General features: G+C 44.2%; 1 protein-coding gene across 1 annotated transcript in view; it reads right to left on the bottom strand.

Annotated features, from left to right (window-relative positions):
• myrfl (myelin regulatory factor like) overlaps nt 1-19866 on the bottom strand; it is a 97744-nt gene that overhangs the window by 17125 nt on the left and 60753 nt on the right. Inside the window, exons 16-19 of the mRNA XM_072485093.1 lie at nt 13185-13273; nt 5632-5706; nt 5369-5433; nt 5074-5268 (exon numbers count right to left, since the gene is read on the bottom strand). Of these exons, the coding sequence (XP_072341194.1) occupies nt 5074-5268; nt 5369-5433; nt 5632-5706; nt 13185-13273 (424 nt within the window). The remainder of the gene's footprint in view (nt 1-5073; nt 5269-5368; nt 5434-5631; nt 5707-13184; nt 13274-19866) is intronic.

Below are 19866 nucleotides of genomic sequence, written 5' to 3'. Positions count from 1 at the left end.
AAAATCTTGAACTAAGACTCCTAAGCTCCTTTGTGCTTCTGATTTCCTCAGCATTTCCCCATTGAGAAAATAGTCTATGCCTAAATTCCTCCTTCCAAAGTGCATAACCTTACACTTTTCCACATTGTATTCCATCTGCCACTTCTTTGCCCACCATCCTAGCCTGTCCAATTCCTTCTGCAGCCCCCCTGCTGCCTCAATACTACCTGTCCCTCTGCACACCTTTGTATCATCTGCATACTTAGCAACAGTGCCCTAATTTCCTTCTTCCAGATCTTTAATGTATATTGTGAAAAGTTGTGGTCCCAGCACAGACCCCTGAGGCACACCACTAGTCACCGGCTGCCATCCTGAAAAGACCCCTTTATCCTCAATCTCTGCCTTCTGCCAGTCAGCCAATTCTCTATCCATGCCAGTATCTTACTCTTAACACCCTGGGCTCTTAAACGTATTTAACTGCCTCCAATGCTTCACCTTGTCAAAGCCTTCTGAAAATCTAAATAGATCATGTCCACAGGTTCTCCTTTGTCTAACCTCATTTTTACCTCCTCAAAGAATTCTAACAGATTTGTCAGATGTTGGAGAATGGTTCAAATGGGGAGGCCTGAGGCCAGGACAAGTGGATGTAGTTTCAAGGTTGTGTTCATAGATTGGCAGTAGTTGGCACAATGGCAGCAACAGATACAGGAAGAGGTAGGTGGAAAGAAGGCTGAAATTCAATGGAAGGGTGTGGCCGGAAATGAAACAAAACTGGGTTGGCTGCAAGTCAGGAAACCTGATTGGACTGAGATCATGGGGACCAGGCAGACTCACCAGTCACTTTAAAGGTAAGTGAATGTGGTGTGGGTCCCGAAGGTCGGACTGCGTGTGTTCCGGAAAAACACTGATCTAGAAGAACAAGAGCTGAAACTACCTGGAAAACCAGCACCTGGAAGTTCTCCTCCAAGCTTGACTTGGAAATATATCACCGTTCCTTCACTGTCGCTAAGATAGAACATAGAACATAGAACGATACAGCGCAGTACAGGCCCTTCGGCCCACGATGTTGCACCGAAACAAAAGCCATCTAACTTACACTATGCCATTATCATCCATATGTTTATCCAATAAACTTTTAAATGCCCTCAATGTTGGCGAGTTCACTACTGTTGCAGGTAGGGCATTCCACGGCCTCACCATTCTTTGCGTAAAGAACCTACCTCTGTCCTATATCTATTACCCCTCAGTTTAAAGCTATGAACATAGAACGATACAGCGCAGTACAGGCCCTTCGGCCCACGATGTTGCACCGAAACAAAAGCCATCTAGCCTACACTATGCCATTATCATCCATATGTTTATCCAATAAACATTTAAATGCCCTCAATGTTGGTGAGTTCACTACTGTTGCATGTAGGGCATTCCACGGCCTCACCACTCTTTGCGTAAAGAACCTACCTCTGACCTCTGTCCTATATCTATTACCCCTCAGTTTAAAGCTATGTCCCCTCGTGCCAGCCATTTCCATCCGCAGGAGAAGGCTCTCACTGTCCACCCTATCTAACCCCCTGATCATTTTGTATGCCTCTATTAAGTCTCCTCTTAACCTTCTTCTCTCCAACGAAAACAACCTCAAGTCCATCAGCCTTTCCTCATAAGATTTTCCCTCCATACCAGGCAACATCCTGGTAAATCTCCTCTGCACCCGCTCCAAAGCCTCCACGTCCTTCCTATAATGCGGTGACCAGAACTGTACGTAATACTCCAAATGCGGCCGTACCAGAGTTTTGTACAGCTGCAACATGACCTCCTGACTCCGGAACTCAATCCCTCTACCAATAAAGGCCAACACTCCATAGGCCTTCTTCACAACCCTATCAACCTGGGTGGCAACTTTCAGGGATCTATGTACATGGACACCTAGATCCCTCTGCTCATCCACACTTCCAAGAACTTTACCATTAGCCAAATATTCCGCATTCCTGTTATTCCTTCCAAAGTGAATCACCTCACACTTCTCTACATTAAACTCCTTTTGCCACCTCTCAGCCCAGCTCTGCAGCTTATCTATGTCCCTCAGTAACCTGCTACTTCCTTCCTCACTGTCGACAACACCACCGACTTTAGTGTCGTCTGCAAAATGACTCACCCACCCTTCTGCGCCTTCCTCTAGGTCATTGATAAAAATGACAAACAGCAACGGCCCCAGAACAGATCCTTCTGGTACGCCACTTGTAACTGAACTCCATTCTGAACATTTCCCATCAACCATCACCCTCTGTCTTCTTTCAGCTAGCCAATTTCTGATCCACATCTCTAAATCACCCTCAATCCCAGCCTTCGTATTTTCTGCAATAGCCTACCGTGGGGAACATTATCAAATGCTTTACTGAAATCCATATACACCACATCAACTGCTCTACCCTCGTCTACCTGTTCAGTCACCTTCTCAAAGAACTCGATAAGGTTTGTGAGGCATGACCTACCCTTTACAAAGCCATGCTGACTATCCCTGATCATATTATTCCTATCTAGATGATTATAAATCTTGTCTCTTATAATCCCCTCCAAGACTTTACCCACTACAGACGTGAGGCTCACCGGTCTATAGTTGCCGGGGTTGTCTCTGCTCCCCTTTTTGAACAAAGGGACCACATTTGCTATCCTCCAGTCCTCTGGTACTATTCCTGTAGCCAATGATGACATAAAAATCAAAGCCAAAGGTCCAGCAATCTCTTCCCTGGCCTCCCAGAGAATCCTAGGATAAATCCCATCAGGCTCCGGGGACTTATCTATTTTCAGCCTGTCCAGAATTGCCAACACCTCTTCCCTACGTACCTCAATGCCATCTATTCTAATAGCCTGGGTCTCAGCATTCTCCTCCACAACATTATCTTTTCCCTGAGTGAATACTGACAAAAAATATTAATTTAGTATCTCGCCTATCTCTTCAGACTCCACACACAACTTCCCATCCCTGTGCTTGACTGGTCCTACTCTTACCCTAGTCATTCGCTTATTCCTGACATACCTATAGAAAGCTTTTGGGTTTTCCTTGATCCTACCTGCCAAATACTTCTCATGTCCCCTCCTTGCTCGTCTTAGCTCTCTCTTTAGATCCTTCCTCGCTACCTTGTAACTATCCATCGCCCCAAATGAAACTTCACACCTCATCTTCACATAGGCCTCCTTCTTCCTCTTAACAAGAGATTCCACTTCTTTGGTAAACCACGGTTCCCTCGCTCTAAGCCTTCCTCCCTGCCTGACCGGTACGTACTTATCAAGAACACGCAGTAGCTGATCCTTGAACAAGCTCCACTTATCCAGTGTTCCCAACACTTGCAGTCTACTTCTCCAACCTATCCCCCCCAAGTCACATCTAATGGCATCATAATTGCCCTTCCCCCAGCTATAACTCTTGCCCTGCGGTGTATACTTACCCCTTTCCATCACTAGCGTAAACGTCACCGAATTGTGGTCACTGTCCCCAAAGTGCTTGCCTACCTCCAAATCCAACACCTGGCCAGGTTCATTACCCAAAACCAAATCCAACGTGGCCTCGCCTCTTGTTGGCCTGTCAACATATTGTGTCAGGAAACCCTCCTGCACACACTGTACAAAAAACCTGGAACTCCCTCCCTAATAGCACTGTGGGTGTACCTACAACTCAGAGACTGAATATTCAAGAAGGCAGCTCACCATCACTTTCTTAAGAGCAACTAGGGATGGGCAATAAATGCTGGTCTAAGCCACATCTCATAATTGGATAAATAATAAATAAAAGTGCCGCACCTCCCGAGCTTACATAGAAAGCTGCAGCAGAAAAAAAAGAGTGGGTGTTGGGCGGTGAATCAGGGTGTCAGGGAGGGAAAGGTCCTTTCAGAATGCTAAAGGGGAAGGGAATGGTAGCTGTGTTTGGTGTTGGAGGTGGCGGGAGTGGAAGAGGATGATCAGATGAATACGGAAGCTAGTGGGGCGGAAGATGAGGACAAAGATTCAGCTGGAAAAGACAGATTTTGGGGAGGGGGGTGCATTGAAGCAGTGGGAAGTAGAAATTGACTCTGTATATCGCATATTTCATCTGAAATCTGGTAAGATCAGAAAATGTAACGTGCCCACATTGCACCATTTTATTTTGCTCTCCTCTTTCATTATTTTCAAACTACTGAGGGGATCCCTTCAGAACCAAATCTCACCTGTTTGTCCACAAAACAGATATCCAACACCTAGATTAAAATATATTTGAAGTCTTCTAAACAAGTGGTACGATACACAGCTTTATTTCTCTCCAAATGTCATTTGTCATCACATTCGCCAACATTAAAAATTCATTATGGAGAAGAATCCTTTTTGGCAACAGTGATAAATGATTCAAAAGCATGCATTATTCAGCACTTTTTCTCTCAACTTGTGTTCTCGAACTTGGTCCTGGCAGAAAACTTTGCCAACTCAATTTTTCTTACATGTTCCTAAATTACTTCCTGTATAAAGCACTGCAACACTTTGCTGCTGGAGGGGGAAACAGGGCAGATGTATTACAGATGTCTCTCTGGTGCTTACCAAGAGAGCAGGAAAAAAGAAATCCAGGAGAAATTATATTGGTGTGCCAGTCGGACATCTCATTATGATCTTCAAATCTATTTCCTCGAAGTAAATATTTTAAACAGTAACATCCCTTCAGCATAATAAAGTGTGGTCTTCACAGTTTATAGCATCTCTGCCACTCAGCGATTATTCCAAGATAAGTGTTGGAACCTTATCATCCTAGGGTCCAGGATATGATGCCAGTGAAGGTCCTTTGCAATAATTCTTAAACAACCAGGAAGGCCTAAGTGGTGTAAGTGACTTCTGACTGTTTTCACCCATCCAGATACGAAAGATTGGTGGAACCTTTTTAATGCACCAGCAACAGATATTATAGTGTGCAGTTTGAAAGTTATCAAGTGGTACAGGCTTTCAAAATTCATGTTCAATGGAAGTACAGATACCTACCTGCTGTCAGTTATCAGTGGACTGAGGGGAATTTAAAAAAATAAATAATGTGAAATACCAATTTTCTTTTTAAAAGAGTATTAAGGAGTCATAAAATCTTACCTGAATGTAAAAGGTTTTGTGTTAGGTGATGATCTTTGGTGCTTCCCCTATTTTTACTTTGATTAGAGATGCCCTTTCTTTGTGATTGAAGCACACAACAGTGCACAGTAACACAAGGAAGGATATCGCAGAAGCTTACTTCAGGCCAGGGAATTTCAATATTTGCTGTTGTATAAACTGAACTTGCAGTCTCTGCTACGGAATAAAATGGGCAAACCATGTAAGTTACAATCAATTTGATGAAAAAATGTTTTTTCTATGTAACGCATCAAACGCATTCAGTGAAACAATTTACCTGGCAACGTTGTATGTGGAGTAAAGGCAGTAAATTCATTTGTTGTAAAAGACTCTGAAATATAGCTGCAACAGTAAACAAAACCGCTGACTTAACACATTTGCAGGAAATCTTTAATTTATTTTCTTCAAAGCAAGTATCTCAAAAGCTAAAGAACTGTCTTTTATTTGGTCAGAAATAGCAGTCCAGTCAATCACATGAGCATGTGGTAAGAGAGCGGAAATTTATAGGTAGATGGAGGGAACATTTTACAAAGAATTTACCTTTCATTGAGACTGTTAACAAGACTTCTTTCTTCATTCAAAGTGAGCACGTAAAGTGCAGATATCAAAATCACACTGTCACAAAAAACACGTGTTATTTGCCACATAGTAAATCAATAGAAACAATTGTCTTTCTTTGCATGTAGTCAATGTGACTGAAAAGTAAATAAACTTATCTTGTGTCCCAAACTATTCTAATTAGCAGTTCTATTTTCTACTGTTGCAAATGGATATCAAAGCTGGTATATTGTTTAAATGCAATAACTTCTGAAAATATAACAGACCAAATTATAATTAGAGATCTGGCACTGATCTGAGATGCTTTGCTGTTAAACCGACGTAGGTAAAGGCCAAGCTTGTACGCATCTTTTATTGTAGTTAAATGATATAAATAAATTGGATCATAAAAGCTCCTACTACTCATTTAGTGAGATTTATACAGCCATTACCATAGTAACATGTATGTGCTCTGCCCGCCTGTCAAGAAATGTGAAAAGGTTCCACTGACTTCAACCTTGCTATAACCAAATTGACAATTAACAAAACCGGAGTGACATTTCATGTCACAATATGAAGATTGAGAATGGATGGATAAACAGTATCTGTATAGAACAAATTTATCTGATTCAACCAATGAGCCTATTTTTCATTGGAAACAGAAAAATAATTGCTGGAGAGAGTTCATATGGACAAATATTATTTCAATTCAGAATAAGGCAATGGCATTTTTAAAATATATCTTTTTATTAAAGGCATTTATATAAATATTAAGCACGAACCATCACAAGAGTAAGAACAACTAGAAATCTCAGACAAAGTAAATAACCACCCGAACACCCCTACCTCCCTGCCGTCCCCCTCCTCTCGACCTACCTGCCCCATTTTAACCCCGATATGTCCCCCTGCTGACACCTTAATTTTCCTTGAAAAAAAATCGATGAACAGCTCCCATCTCTGGGCAAACCCATCAACTGACTCTCTTAAGGCAAACTTGATTTTCTCCAACTTTGGGAACTCCGCCAGGTCACTCAACCATACCCCCGGCTTTGGTAGCCCCGAATCCCTCCACTCCAGCAAAATCTGTCTCCGGGCTACCAGGGAGGCAAAGGCCAAAACGTCGGCCACTCTCGCCCCCCCTGGACTCCCGAGTCTTCCGACACATCAAATATCACCACTTCTGGACTCGGGACCACCTTCACCTTCAGGACCTCGAACATTAAGTCTGTGAACCCCAGCCAGAACCCTTTGGCTTCAGGCATGCCCAAAACATGTGGACATGGTTTGCGGGCCTCCCCACGTACCGCCCACACGTGTCCTCTACCCTTTCAAAGAACCTACTCATCCTGGCTACTGTCATATGCACCCTGTGAATTACATTAAATTGGATAAAGCTAAGCCTCGTGCACAACATAGATGCATTCACCCTCCTCAGAGCCTCCTCCCACAACCCGGCCTCCAATTCCCCCCAGCTCCTCCTCCCATTTCCTCTTGACTTCTCCTATCGGGCAATGAAAATTTTAGCACACTTCTAAATCTTAGTTTATCAAAAACACTTCTTCAGTGTTTCCCTCCCTACCCCCTCCTCTAACCAAAAAAAAAAAACAACCGCTGTTAAGATCAAGAGGAAGGCTCAAGGGCAGGTAGAACTCGAAAGAAGTTGAACCGTGACATCACAGCCTGCAGGTAAGGGACTGGCTGGTGACTAGTAAGTAGTTTTTCTTTTCTTTTCCCTCCGGTGTTATCGTGCGGGGTGCAGAGGTTGCTGAGTGAGTGCTTGCTGAGAAGGGGAGTGAATAACAGGTAAGCTCTTTCTTTCTTTTTCTTTTTTTATCTAGAGGAGATGGCAGGGAAGGTGGTGCAATGTTCCTCCTGCAGAATGTTTGAGGTGAGGGACGCCGTCAGTGTCCCTGCTGATTTCATCTGTGGGAAGTGCACCCATCTCCAGCTCCTCAGAGACCGCGTTCGGGAACTGGAGCTGGAGCTGGATGAACTTCAGATCATTCGGGAGGCAGAGGTGGTCATAGATAGAAGCTTCAGGAATGTAGTTACTCCGAAGAATAAAAATAGATGGGTGACGGTGAGAGGGGCTGGGAGGAAGCAGTCAGTACAGGGATCCCCTGCGGTCGTTCCCCTTAGTAACAAGTATACCGCTTTGGATACTGTTGGGGGGGAGGGACTTACCAGGGGTAAGCCATGGGGTACAGGTCTCTGGCACAGAGTCTGTCCCTGTTGCTCAGAAGGGAAGGGGGGAGAGGAGTAAAGCATTATTCATTGGAGACTCCATAGTTAGGGGGATAGATAGGAGATTCTGTGGGGAGAGAGAGAGTCGCGGTTGGTGTGTTGCCTCCCAGGTGCCAGGGTGCGTGATGTCTCGGATCGTGTTTTTGGGATCCTTCAGGGGGAGAGGGAGCAGCCCCAAATCCTGGTCCACATAGGTACCAATGACATAGGTAGGAAAAGGGATAGGGATGTAAGGCAGGAATTCAGGGAGCTAGGGTGGGAACTTAGATCTAGGACAAACAGAGTTATTATCTCTGGGTTGTTACCCGTGCCACATGATAGCGAGACGAGGAATAGGGAGAGAGAGGAGTTGAACACGTGGCTACAGGGATGGTGCAGGAGGGAGGGTTTCAGATTTCTGGATAATTGGGGCTCATTCTGGGGTCGGTGGGACCTCTACAAATGGGATGGTCTACACCTGGACCAGAGGGGTACCAATATCCTGGGGGGGAAATTTGCTAATGCTCTTCGGGAGGGTTTAAACTAGTTCAGCAGGGGCTTGGGAACCTGAATTGTAGCTCCAGTATACAGGAGGTTGAGAGTAGTGAGGTCATGAGTAAGGTTTCAAAGTTGCAGGAGTGTACCGGCAGGCAGGAAGGTGGTTTAAAGTGTGTCTTCTTCAATGCCAGGAGTATCCGGAATAAGGTGGGTAAACTTGCGGCATGGGGTTGGTACCTGGGACTTCGATGTTGTGGCCATTTCGGAGACATGGATAGAGCAGGGACAGGAATGGTTGTTGCAGGTGCCGGGGTTTAGATATTTCAGTAAGCTCAAGGAAGGTGGTAAAAGAGGGGGAGGGGTGGCATTGTTAGTCAAGGACAGTATTACGATGGCAGAAAGGACGTTTGATGATGACTCGTCTACTGGGGTAGTATGGGCTGAGGTTAGAAACAGGAAAGGAGAGGTCACCCTGTTAGGGGTTTTCTATAGGCCTCTGAAAAGTTCCAGAGATGTAGAGGAAAGGATTGCAAAGATGATTCTGGATAGGAGCGAAAGCAACAGGGTAGTTGTTATGGGGGACTTTAACTTTCCAAATATTGACTGGAAACGCTATAGTTCGAGTACTTTAGATAGGTCTGTTTTTGTCCAATGTGTGCAGGAGGGTTTCCTGACATCGTATGTAGATAGGCCAACGAGAGGCGAGGCCATATTGGATTTGGTACTGGGTAATGATCCAGGACAGGTGACCACAATTCGATTACATTTACTTTAGTGATGGAAAGGGATAGGTATATACCGCAGGGCAAGAGTTATATCTGGGGGAAAGGCAATTATGATGCGATGAGGCAAGACTTAGGATGCATTGGATGGAGAGGAAAACTGCAGGGGATGGGCACAATGGAAATGTGGAGCTTGTTCAAGGAACAGCTACTGCGTGTCCTTGATAAGTATGTACCTGTCAGGCAGGGAGGAAGTGGTCGAGCAAGGGGACCGTGGTTTACTAAAGCATTCGAAACACTTGTCAAGAGGAATAAGGAGGCTGATGTAAAGATGAGACATGGAGGTTCAGTTAGGGCGCTCGAGAGTTACAAGTTAGCTCGGAAGGACCTAAAGAGAGAGCTAAGAAGAGCCAGGAGGGGACATGAGACGTCTTTGGCAGGTAGAATCAAGGATAACCCTAAAGTTTTCTATAGATATGTCAGGAATAAAAGAATGACTAGGGTAAGAGTAGGGCCAGTCAAGGACAGTAGTGGGAAGTTGTGTTTGGAGTCCGAGGAAATAGGAGAGGTGCTAAATGAATATTTTTCGTCAGTATTCACACAGGGAAAAGACAATGTTGTCGAGGAGAATACTGAGATTCAGGCTACTAGACTAGCAGGGCTTGAGGTTCAGAAGGAGGAGGTGTTAGCAATTCTGGAAAGTGTGAAAATAGTTAAGTCACCTGGGCCGGATGGGATTTATCCTAGGATTCTCTGGGAAGCTAGGGAGGAGATTGCTGAGCCTTTGGCTTTGATCTTGAAGTCATCTTTGTCTACAGGAATAGTGCCAGAAGACTGGAGGATAGCAAATGTTGTCCCCTTGTTCAAGAAGGGGAGTAGAGACAACCCCGGTAGCTATAGACCAGTGAGCCTTACTTCTGTTGTGGGCAAAATCTTGGAAAGGTTTATAAGAGATAGGATGTTTAATCATCTGGAAAGGAATAATTTGATTAGAGATAGTCAACACGGTTTTGTGAAGGGTAGGTCGTGCCTCACAAACCTTATTGAGTTCTTTGAGAAGGTGACCAAACAGGTGGATGAGGGTAAAGCTGTTGATGTGGTGTATATAGATTTCAGTAAAGCGTTCCCCACAGCAAGCTACTGCAGAAAATACGGAGGCATGGGATTCAGGGTGATTTAGCATTTTGGATCAGAAATTGGCTAGCTGGAAGAAGACAATGGGTGGTGGTTGATGGGAAATGTTCAGACTGGAGTCCAGTTACCAGTGGTGTACCATAAGGATCTGTTTTGGGGCCACTGCTGTTTGTCATTTTTATAAGTGACCTGGAGGAGGGCGTAGAAGGATGGGTGAGTAAATTTGCAGATGACACTAAAGTCGGTGGAGTTGTGGACAGTGCGGAAGGATACAAGTTACAGAGGGACATAGATAAGCTGCAGCGCTGGGCTGAGAGGTCGAAAATGGAGTTTAATGCAGAAAAGTGTGAGATGATTCATTTTGGAAGGAATAACAGGAAGAAAGAGTACTGGGCTAATAGTAAGATTCTTGGCAGTGTGGATGAGCAGAGAGATCTCGGTGTCCATGTACAAAGATCCCTGAAAGTTGCCACCCAGGTTGAGAGGGTTGTTAAGAAGGCGTACGGTGTGTTAGCTTTTATTGGTAGAGGGATTGAGTTTCCGAGCCATGAGGTCATGTTGCAGCTGTACAAAGCTCTGGTGCGGCCGCATTTGGAGTATTGCGTGCAATTCTGGTCGCCGCATTATAGGAAGGATGTGGAAGCATTGGAAAGGGTGCAGAGGAGATTTACCAGAATGTTACCTGGTATGGAGGGAAGATCTTATGAGGAAAGGCTGAGGGACTTGAGGCTGTTTTCGTTAGAGTGAAGAAGGTTAAGAGGTGACTTAATTGAGGCATACAAGATGATCAGAGGATTGGATTGGGTGGACAGTGAGAGCCTTTTTCCTCGGATGGTGATGTCTCGCACGAGGGGACATAGCTTTAAATTGAGGGGAGATAGATATAGGACAGATGTCAGAGGTAGGTTCTTTACTCAGAGAGTAGTAAGGGCGTGGAATACCCTGCCTGCAACAGTAGTGGACTCGCCAACACTAAGGGCAATCAAATGACCATTGGATAGACATATGGACGATAAGGGAATAGTGTAGATGGGCTTTAGAGTGGTTTCACAGGTCGGCGCAACATCGAGGGCTGAAGGGCTTGTACTGCGCTGTAATGTTCTATGTTCTAAAACAGGTTCTGGACAGGCACAAAGCAAACAAGTGAAGACAACCATTACCTCTCAACGTTTAATGAATAAAACAAAACTGAATTCTTCTTCCAGACATTTCTGTAGTCATGCCCTCATGTAGACCAATTTTTGTTGTCAAATTAAGGTTCGTTAATCTTTTAATAACTTTTAAAACTCTGATCTTTTGTTTGCCATTAATGCTAAATTGAAATGATCTGTTAGTGAGAGATAAAACTGGTGCCTGATTTCTTTTTCACTGCATATACATTTAACATATACATCTGTTGTGTGCGCCTGAATGCCATTGTAATGCAAAGGTGCTCAGTAGAGAAAAGGTTAATGTGGGACTGCAAGATAGCACACCCACTGTATGATGTGTAGAGTCACATGGCAATAGACTCAGAATAAAAGTAGAGAAGTATTGTTGCAATTGTATAGGGTGTTGGTGAGACCACATCTGGAGTAATGTGTCCAGTTTTGATCTTATTTGAGGAAGGATGTGATGGCATTGGAAGCAGTTCAGAGGAGGTTCACCAGATTGATCCGGAGATGAAGGGTTGACATATGAGGAAAGATTAAACAGACTGGGCTTATACTCGCGGGATGGGTATACTAGAAGGATGAGAGGGGATCTGACCGAGGTATATAAAATACCAAAAGGGATCGAGAAAGTAGATATAGACTAAATGTTCCCCCTGTGCGGCAATCTAGAAAAAAAAGTCACAGATACAGGTTGAGAGGCAGTAGATTTAAAACTGAGAAGAGGAGGAACTACTTCTCACAGAGGGTGGTGAATTTGTGGAACTTGTTGCCCCATAGTGCGATGGAGTCTGAATCGTTAAATAGTTTCAAGAAGGAGATAGATATATTTCTGATTTTAAAAACGGGTTAAAGGGATATGGGGAATTGATGGGGAGGTGGCTTTAGGAGCAGGAAGAGATCAGCCATGATCTGATTGAATGGCAGAACAGGCTTGAAGGACCAAATTGCCTACCTCTGCTCCTAATTCCTATCTTCCTATGTTCCTAATAGTCTAGAAGGAATCTACGTACATGGCAGCAGCACCGTGCATGGCAGAAGCACCAGGCATGGCAGTGACTGGAATCTGTGCATAGTTAAAGACTACCAATGAAGTGTTCATGTTTAAACATTCAAGTTTTGAGATCTCATAATTGAGACACCAAACAAACCCATAACACAACAACATCTATTAAGTCAATAATCGTTCTACAAGCTCTTAAAATAATTGAGAAGCTGGCAATTGAATGGCACTGCACAATTACCCTTCAATAGTATGGATTCTATTGTTCTGTCCCTGTCTTAAACATATCCAACTCCAACTCATTTCTTTCCCTGTGGAATTCTTAGCTTCCTCAGACTTTACTTTCATCTATAATCTACAGACTTTGATCAAATTTAAGATTATCAGCTAAACACTACTTTATTTTGATCTATCTTGTATTTTCAACTTTGGTGGCATACTGCACAATGAGTAAATATTAAAAACACTGCACACCACAGTAGCCCCTATAAGAGGAAGTTCAATGCTGGAAGGGTGAAACAAGGGGTGGTTCTTGCGTACCGATACACACCTTTTTTACAGTTGCAATTGATGGATTAAAGAGCAGCGATTGACAGATTTTGAATGAGTTGCTTGTCCTCCCATCCAGGGAACAGTAAATGGAAGGATAGAGGCAGAGCAGCAAGTTAAAAATGCATTTTTTTGCCCCTGGCTGAGGCCACAAAGAGGTAGAGTTGGACAGCTGACGGAGGTACAGCATCGGCCTGAACCCGGGTACTAATTTGCACAGCTTCAATGACAAACTGACAAAATACTGCATAATGTATACTTAGCTTAGCTGCTTACCAAAACGCCATGAGTCCCAATAAAGCCATGATGACAATATGGAAAACCTTGTGTAAAGAACAGTCGCCTTTCTTCTGGTTAAAGTAGGCCTGGATTACAAAAAGTAAAACAATTGTAGAAATGTTTTCGCTTCTGCCTTAACCAATTTGCTGACATCAGAAGCTTCCACAGAATCAAAGGGCTAGTTTCACAAGTTACTTCAAAGACACAAACAATGAAATGCTTCCAATAAGAAAATTAATATTCTATTGAGCAATGACATCATTAAATACAATTCCATGTAGGGACTACCATTTTCCTGTGATAGGGAAATAAGTACTAAACGTTTTGTCAAAATTGGAATAATATACTTCCACTGAATTGCACCTTTGATAGAGTAATGCATAAAGGAATGTGTTCCGACAACATAATGTTTCTGGAAGTTATAATTTTTATAAAGCAATGCTCAAATAATTTACAATATTATCAGAACCTAATCCATGCACTGGTTCCCTGTCACATACTTTAGTCTGTGTGTTCTTTTAAGGAGATTTTTAAAATCAATTTGCACAATTTATACACAGACCCGGTCAGTCACCACTCAGATTTGAATTTTTTAGAAGAATTTATTCCAAATAAATTAAGGGTGGAATTTGTTGTGACCCCCCTGGGAAGTAAGGAAGTGTGTATCATCCAGTTCCCATTAACTCAGAACGAGTATGACCCACCCCCCCCTCCCCCCGGGTAATTGGGGGCAGAGCTTCCCCCTTAACAGGGAAGGCCCCTAGGCATAAAAACACCGGCCTGGATGCAGGTCGGGGAGGGTGGCCCTTTGGGGTGTGGGAGTTTAGTAGTGTATCATAATAAATCTCTTTCTTTGTCTCCTACTGTGCGTCATATGGGTGTTTCTCGCCTGTCAGATTCTACAGGACTTAATGTGGCCTACTTAAGAGGGCTCAAGGCAAGGGGAGGGGGGGGGGGTGTAAAATCAGGAGGGGAAGCCTGACAAATTGATGACAGATCCACATTTTACCAGCAGCAGGAAACCTCTAAGGTGGCACTGTCACGATGATGTGGCAGGCAGCTAATACTAATTGGTGGGCAAGTGTCAGTGTGTCATCTCTGCAGAGCTGAGCATGAATCTTCTGGCTGGGTCTGAGAGCCAATGGGTCATTTCTGAGGAGCAGAGGTTTCAGATTGTAGCAGTGGCCTCTCAGCAGGTTAAGCATAGGCACAATGCCACAGGGAGCAGGGGTGTTAACAAGGCCTGGGAACTTTTTTGCAAGGGCAGTACCCGGACCAAGGAGGATAAGCAGCAGGATATGACTCATCCAATCAGTCCTACTGGATAGCCATGTGGAGGAGTGTTGATGAAGAGGGAGGAAGGCAGCTGCAGCAAGGGCCAGTCACTGGGCAAACCACAGAAGAATGACGAGTGCAGTAGTAGCATGATCCCGCAATAAGACAAGGTCAACCATAGCCCAGAGATTTCAGGACATGCTTGATCTATGTCCAGAAGTTGAAAAACCAGTGCCAACAAAGGAAGTGGCTGTCAAGGGAGATTGGCATTGACCTGGGAGATTGGCAATGACCTGGGAGATTGACATTGACCTGTGCAGAGCACTCAGAAGGAGCTCTGAACCATGGGACAACACCTAATACTATTGGCACTGTACGTTACTGTAGAGTGTTGCTAATTGTGTTTCTTTTAATTTGGCTCTGAAGATAGCGGCCAATATGGTCGCCTTCATTCTAATTACGTATTGCTCTAGAGTCGCCAGGTATCTTTCGATACCGCCACAAGGTTCAAAACCGAATACTGATCAAAGACTCGATACACCAGTTAGTAAGTTCAAACTCAATGCTCATTTATTTAGACACAGTCAAATATACTCCTGCATAAAACTCTACAAACTAAACTGTCACTACTGCTAAAAGCTTATACTTAGCTTTGGACGCCCACTCAGTTGTCATGATATTCAGGTAAACATCATAGCACAAACATACATACTGATGGACAGATCAACGGACCAATCAACACACACAACACCACAGCCAATCACAGGCAAGAGCATACACAGTACAAAACAGGGAACACAACATTTCCTGGGCATTCCAGGAGACAACTCAGGGCACAGAGCTCATAGCAAACCACTCAGACATCCACCATGTGCTGAGTGCCACTACAAGATAGTATTAGGAATAGGTCCACAGATTCTAGGGTTATGATCGAACATCAGTAACCAGTTTACCACTGTAAATAAATGTTAGTAATAAAACTGAGTTGTACCATTCGCAACCGTGCTGGTTCGTCTGTGTAGCAGAGCACCCAACACATCATCAGTCAGAGGAACAATGGCCGTTGTTCGGTTCTGAGGCTGCTGGGGTTGAATTGGTACGGAATAACAGCTAGGAGCATCTGTCTCGTAGAGTGCGTTGACCTTGGACTTACTTGTTCTGATGTTGCTGTTGGGCAGGTCTCTCCTTGGTGAGAGCCGGAGCCGCAAGAGAGCAATTCTCTCTTGGGGGATCCTTCTTATACCCAAATGGGGCTTCGCGTGATTTTGGGCGGGCCTTGAACTTAGCCCCAATTAATTGGACCGTTTCCCAATCGTTCCTATCGATTTCCTCCAATAGAGGGGTGGGTGCCCTGATTGCTGGGCATGTCCTAGGTGGCCGTTGGCCTGCTTTGTTCTGGTCTCCTCTGGCGCCAGTATTGTTTTCTTAAATGTTACCCTTTTTGTCCCTGAGGATGGCTCATTAGTATGGAAATGGTTTGCAGTATCGGTCTTGGCTGGGAGCTACGGCTCCAATCAACAGACAAACCTTGCACCTGCTTGCTTTCTCAGTACTGTCCATTTTCCCTGCAATCTTTGCAAAGTGTCCATTTTGTAATCGGGAAGTGGCCATCCCAGATGGCTACAAGAGATGAACTTCTACATACCCAGAAACTTCCAGGGATCCACCAGGAACATGTGCAGGCTCCCCCAGGCAGCAGCTCATTGCTGTATTGAGGAGGTTACCAATGCATTGTTCAAGAGGACCAGAGTTTGTGCACCATCGAACTGACCCTGATAACCAGGCTCTATGTGGCTGATACCAGAGGTCTATCATCACTCTGAGGCTCAGATTCCCCCAGTCCACTGACTGTCAGCGACCTCAACTGACACCAGCCTCCATTAACTGCTCGCGCATAAATGTGATCAAACTGGTGACCCTGAATCTACTCATGAGCACATTCCCTTTGACGCAAGAGTATTTGTGTTGGTGGAAGGTGTGGGGGGAATGAAGTGATGGTGCACCCGGAGATGAACAGCAGGGCCCCAGTCCCTGCGGCTACCCATCCTTCCAGAGTACGAACAACTGCATGAAAGAACACAAACAGTGAGAAGTGAGGCCTTCAAATTTCCTCCTCCCACCCATATGCCTGCTGTGAATATTTTGTCCAGTGGTGGACACGAGAGCCTCCTCAATCTCTTTGTCCGCGACTCCAGTTTCTCCATCCACGATCACTCAGCCACCCTATTGGTTCTAGGCAGACACCAGTGTGCAATTATCGACCACTCATCAGTGATCTTGACCCCTTTGTGGGCCTGTTTCTCCTGCAAGCAGGAGGAGGAACACAGTTTCCACACAAAGGTCAGCTGAACACATACGCAGCTGTCATTCCTCTGGCCATGATGGGGGTTTATGGATGTCTTCTCCTTGCCTCTACTCTTGTGGAATGTGGAGGGCACTGACAAAGAGAGCCTGTCACCAACATGCATCAATGCATCATCAGGCAGCTGGTGCACCCCAATACCAGGACTCACCTTGTTGATTCCTCTCCATGTGCCGATCCATCCAGCTTTGCCAATTGCACGCCTCAACAAACTGAGCAGTAAGTCGGACTCACCCGGACAGAGTGGAGGAGGTTATTGAGCTGTTTGTGGTACTACATTTCTGTACCCATGAATGCTGGCCTCCACTGTTAGCCCCATCCAAGTTTCCTTGCACATGTAGGTTTAATAAGGACACGCGGAGTTCACACCGAGTAAAATAAAGAAATGTAATTTTATTTACACACGATATTTACACTGCCCAGTTGATTCCTAACGGGTTCCTGTTCTGGTCGGTGCCTGACTGGCCAACCTTTTATACCGAGGTTAATAGAGATCCCCCGCTCCTAGCAAGGGAGCTCTTACTCCACAAGAACCACGGGGAAGAAAATCATTCCGATCCTGTTGGCATTGTGCGGGTATTACGGTAGGAGAGTCTTTTCTTGCTGTCCCTAGGGAAGTGTACCTTCTACCTTTCCCATGCATCCTAGAGGACAGCGTGCAAGGAGGCATTGCTAAACCATGGAGACACCCAGTGTCTTCCCTCAGTTATGTTGGCAGCAGTCTCCTGGTCCACCCCTCGGACTTCAGTTGAGTGAGGGCTGTTAGACGTTTTAATTGCTGTGAAATGAAGAGTCTAAAGTTCTTGTTTCCTTTTCACCAAACACCATTTATTTCACTTCCACAGCCTCTGTACAAAACTCTTAACAACACACCACCTGACAGAGGCCACCTGAAGCCCCTTTACATATCAGTGTCAATTCATGGATACTTAACATAAATGAGGCAACTAATTGCAATGTCTCTTAACCCATTACTTAACAGTCTCCCCTTCCTTGGAGAAAAAAAATAATTAGGTGAAAACAAAATTTTAAGAAACTCAAAAACACACACATGATGTCCCCCCTTTTTTTTGTTTGAACAAGAAAGAACAAAAAAACAGTCACAGAAACAAGCGCCCTTCATTAACAATATCCAAAAGTTTCTGTGAACTCGCCCTTCTTTTCGTAAAACAGTCTGACAGTTGATAGTTCCTGTCGACCCATTTAATTTTTGTTATTTCCCCTCTGTCCAACATCTGCTTCAAACTTGCAATGTCTATCCGTAACCTCTTTTCATTGACACTTTTTGTAGAGTGCACATTTTCCCACAGGGATTTATTGTCAATGTGACAGTCAATAGCTATATTACCCAAATCCCCGAATCCCAAAATTTCTGTCAATATCATACTTATATAAAAAGCCATATCCACCGCCTCTACAAGGCTTAACATCTCAGCAGCCAAAGTGATTTTTACCACTTTCCTTATTTTCTTTGTTTGCCACACAAGTGGGCTACATTTACCATTGTTCCCCAAAAGGAAAATTATAAAACCTCCTGCGCTTGAAACCCCATCACATAAATTTGGTAAGGACGCATCACTATAAACTATGAGTTTCAAGTGCTTAAGGTCACCTAAAACCGGGAACTTCAAAACACACTCCTGCATTTTTAGTTTGGCCAACGCTTTATTTGCTCTTATTAGGTCTTCCACTTTGGGATCATTCATTTTTGTACTCAACTCTAAGACATCAAAACTCACGTCCGGTCTAGTCTGTCTACCTAACCAGTTCAGTTGCCCAATTAAACTTCGCAGTTGCTCTTTTTCTATCTTTGAAACCATTGCGTCTTTTTGTGAAACTCGGCCATGACTAATTGCTATTGGGGTGATGCTTTCCAAATAAGATTGTTGATGTAAAGTTGCCCCTAACTTAGTCTGTCCAATTTCCAGTCCAATATATTTAAATGCATCGGAAGCCTGACTTCCAACCCTGAATTTTTTCCTCATACCAGAGATTACAATAGCTTCAAAATCACTAGTCCCACCCCACAAAATATCATCGACATGCATCATAAGAATGCCAGAAAGATTTCCTTTATAGTGCCAGTAAAACATTGCAGGATCTGCTTTCAACTGGCAACAGCCTAACTTTAACAAAACTGACCTTACCGAAAAATACCAGACTCTAGATGCATCATTTAATCCATATACACATTTGTTCAACTTCCAGAGTACCCCTTCTGTATATGCTGCTTCTTTAGGAGGACGGAGAAAAATGTCTCTCTGGAGCTGATGCCCCTGCAAAAAGGCAGCTTTTATATCTATAGATTTGCATTCCCATGGCTTTGTGGCTAATAGAGCGAAGAAGATCTTTAAAATAACCTTTCCTGCTGTAGGTGAATCTACCCTTAAATCCTGATCTTCTACGTTTTCTTCAAATCCCCTTGCCACAAGCCTGGCCTTTGCCTTATAAGTTCCATCCGGAAGAACCTTTTCCGTGCAAATCCATCTGTGGGATAGAGCTCTTTGTCCCCTATCCGGTACTTCCGTGTATACCCCAAATTCACTCCAACTATGCAATTCTTGCTGTTTAGCTTCTTTAATAACTTTTTCATCTAATTTATTTGAAGCCACCAAAATCTCACGTGCATGTGGGCTTCTACTGCTATTAGTATTCGTAGTCTTACTCATGTTCCGAGATCTTGACAAACTACGTCCCCTCTCCCGCCTGGTACCTCGTTCTGTACTGCTACTGCTTGATCTTTCCCTTCTGCTGTGGGATGTCCTTTCAATAGTTCTCGACCTTTTCCTGCGGACCTGTTCACTATCCGATGTACTATCTGAACTGGCACTGCGTTTCTGTGCCCTCCATTTTTGAACTTTGTTTTCCCAATCCATTGTCTGGACTCCTTCCCCTGAATGCTGTACATTCAACCAATGTTTATACTTTCCAGTGGCCTTCCCTGCTCTACTAATAACAGTTGCATCCTTCCATTGTCTAGACCCTTCAGGCAAGTATGTCACTTTTGTACCAACTTTTGGCAGTTGCCCTTTTGGAAAAATG

This window comes from Scyliorhinus torazame, chromosome 19, assembly GCF_047496885.1.
Source record: "Scyliorhinus torazame isolate Kashiwa2021f chromosome 19, sScyTor2.1, whole genome shotgun sequence".
Taxonomy (NCBI): Eukaryota; Metazoa; Chordata; class Chondrichthyes; order Carcharhiniformes; family Scyliorhinidae; genus Scyliorhinus; species Scyliorhinus torazame.
This window is presented reverse-complemented; position numbering and strand designations above follow the sequence as displayed.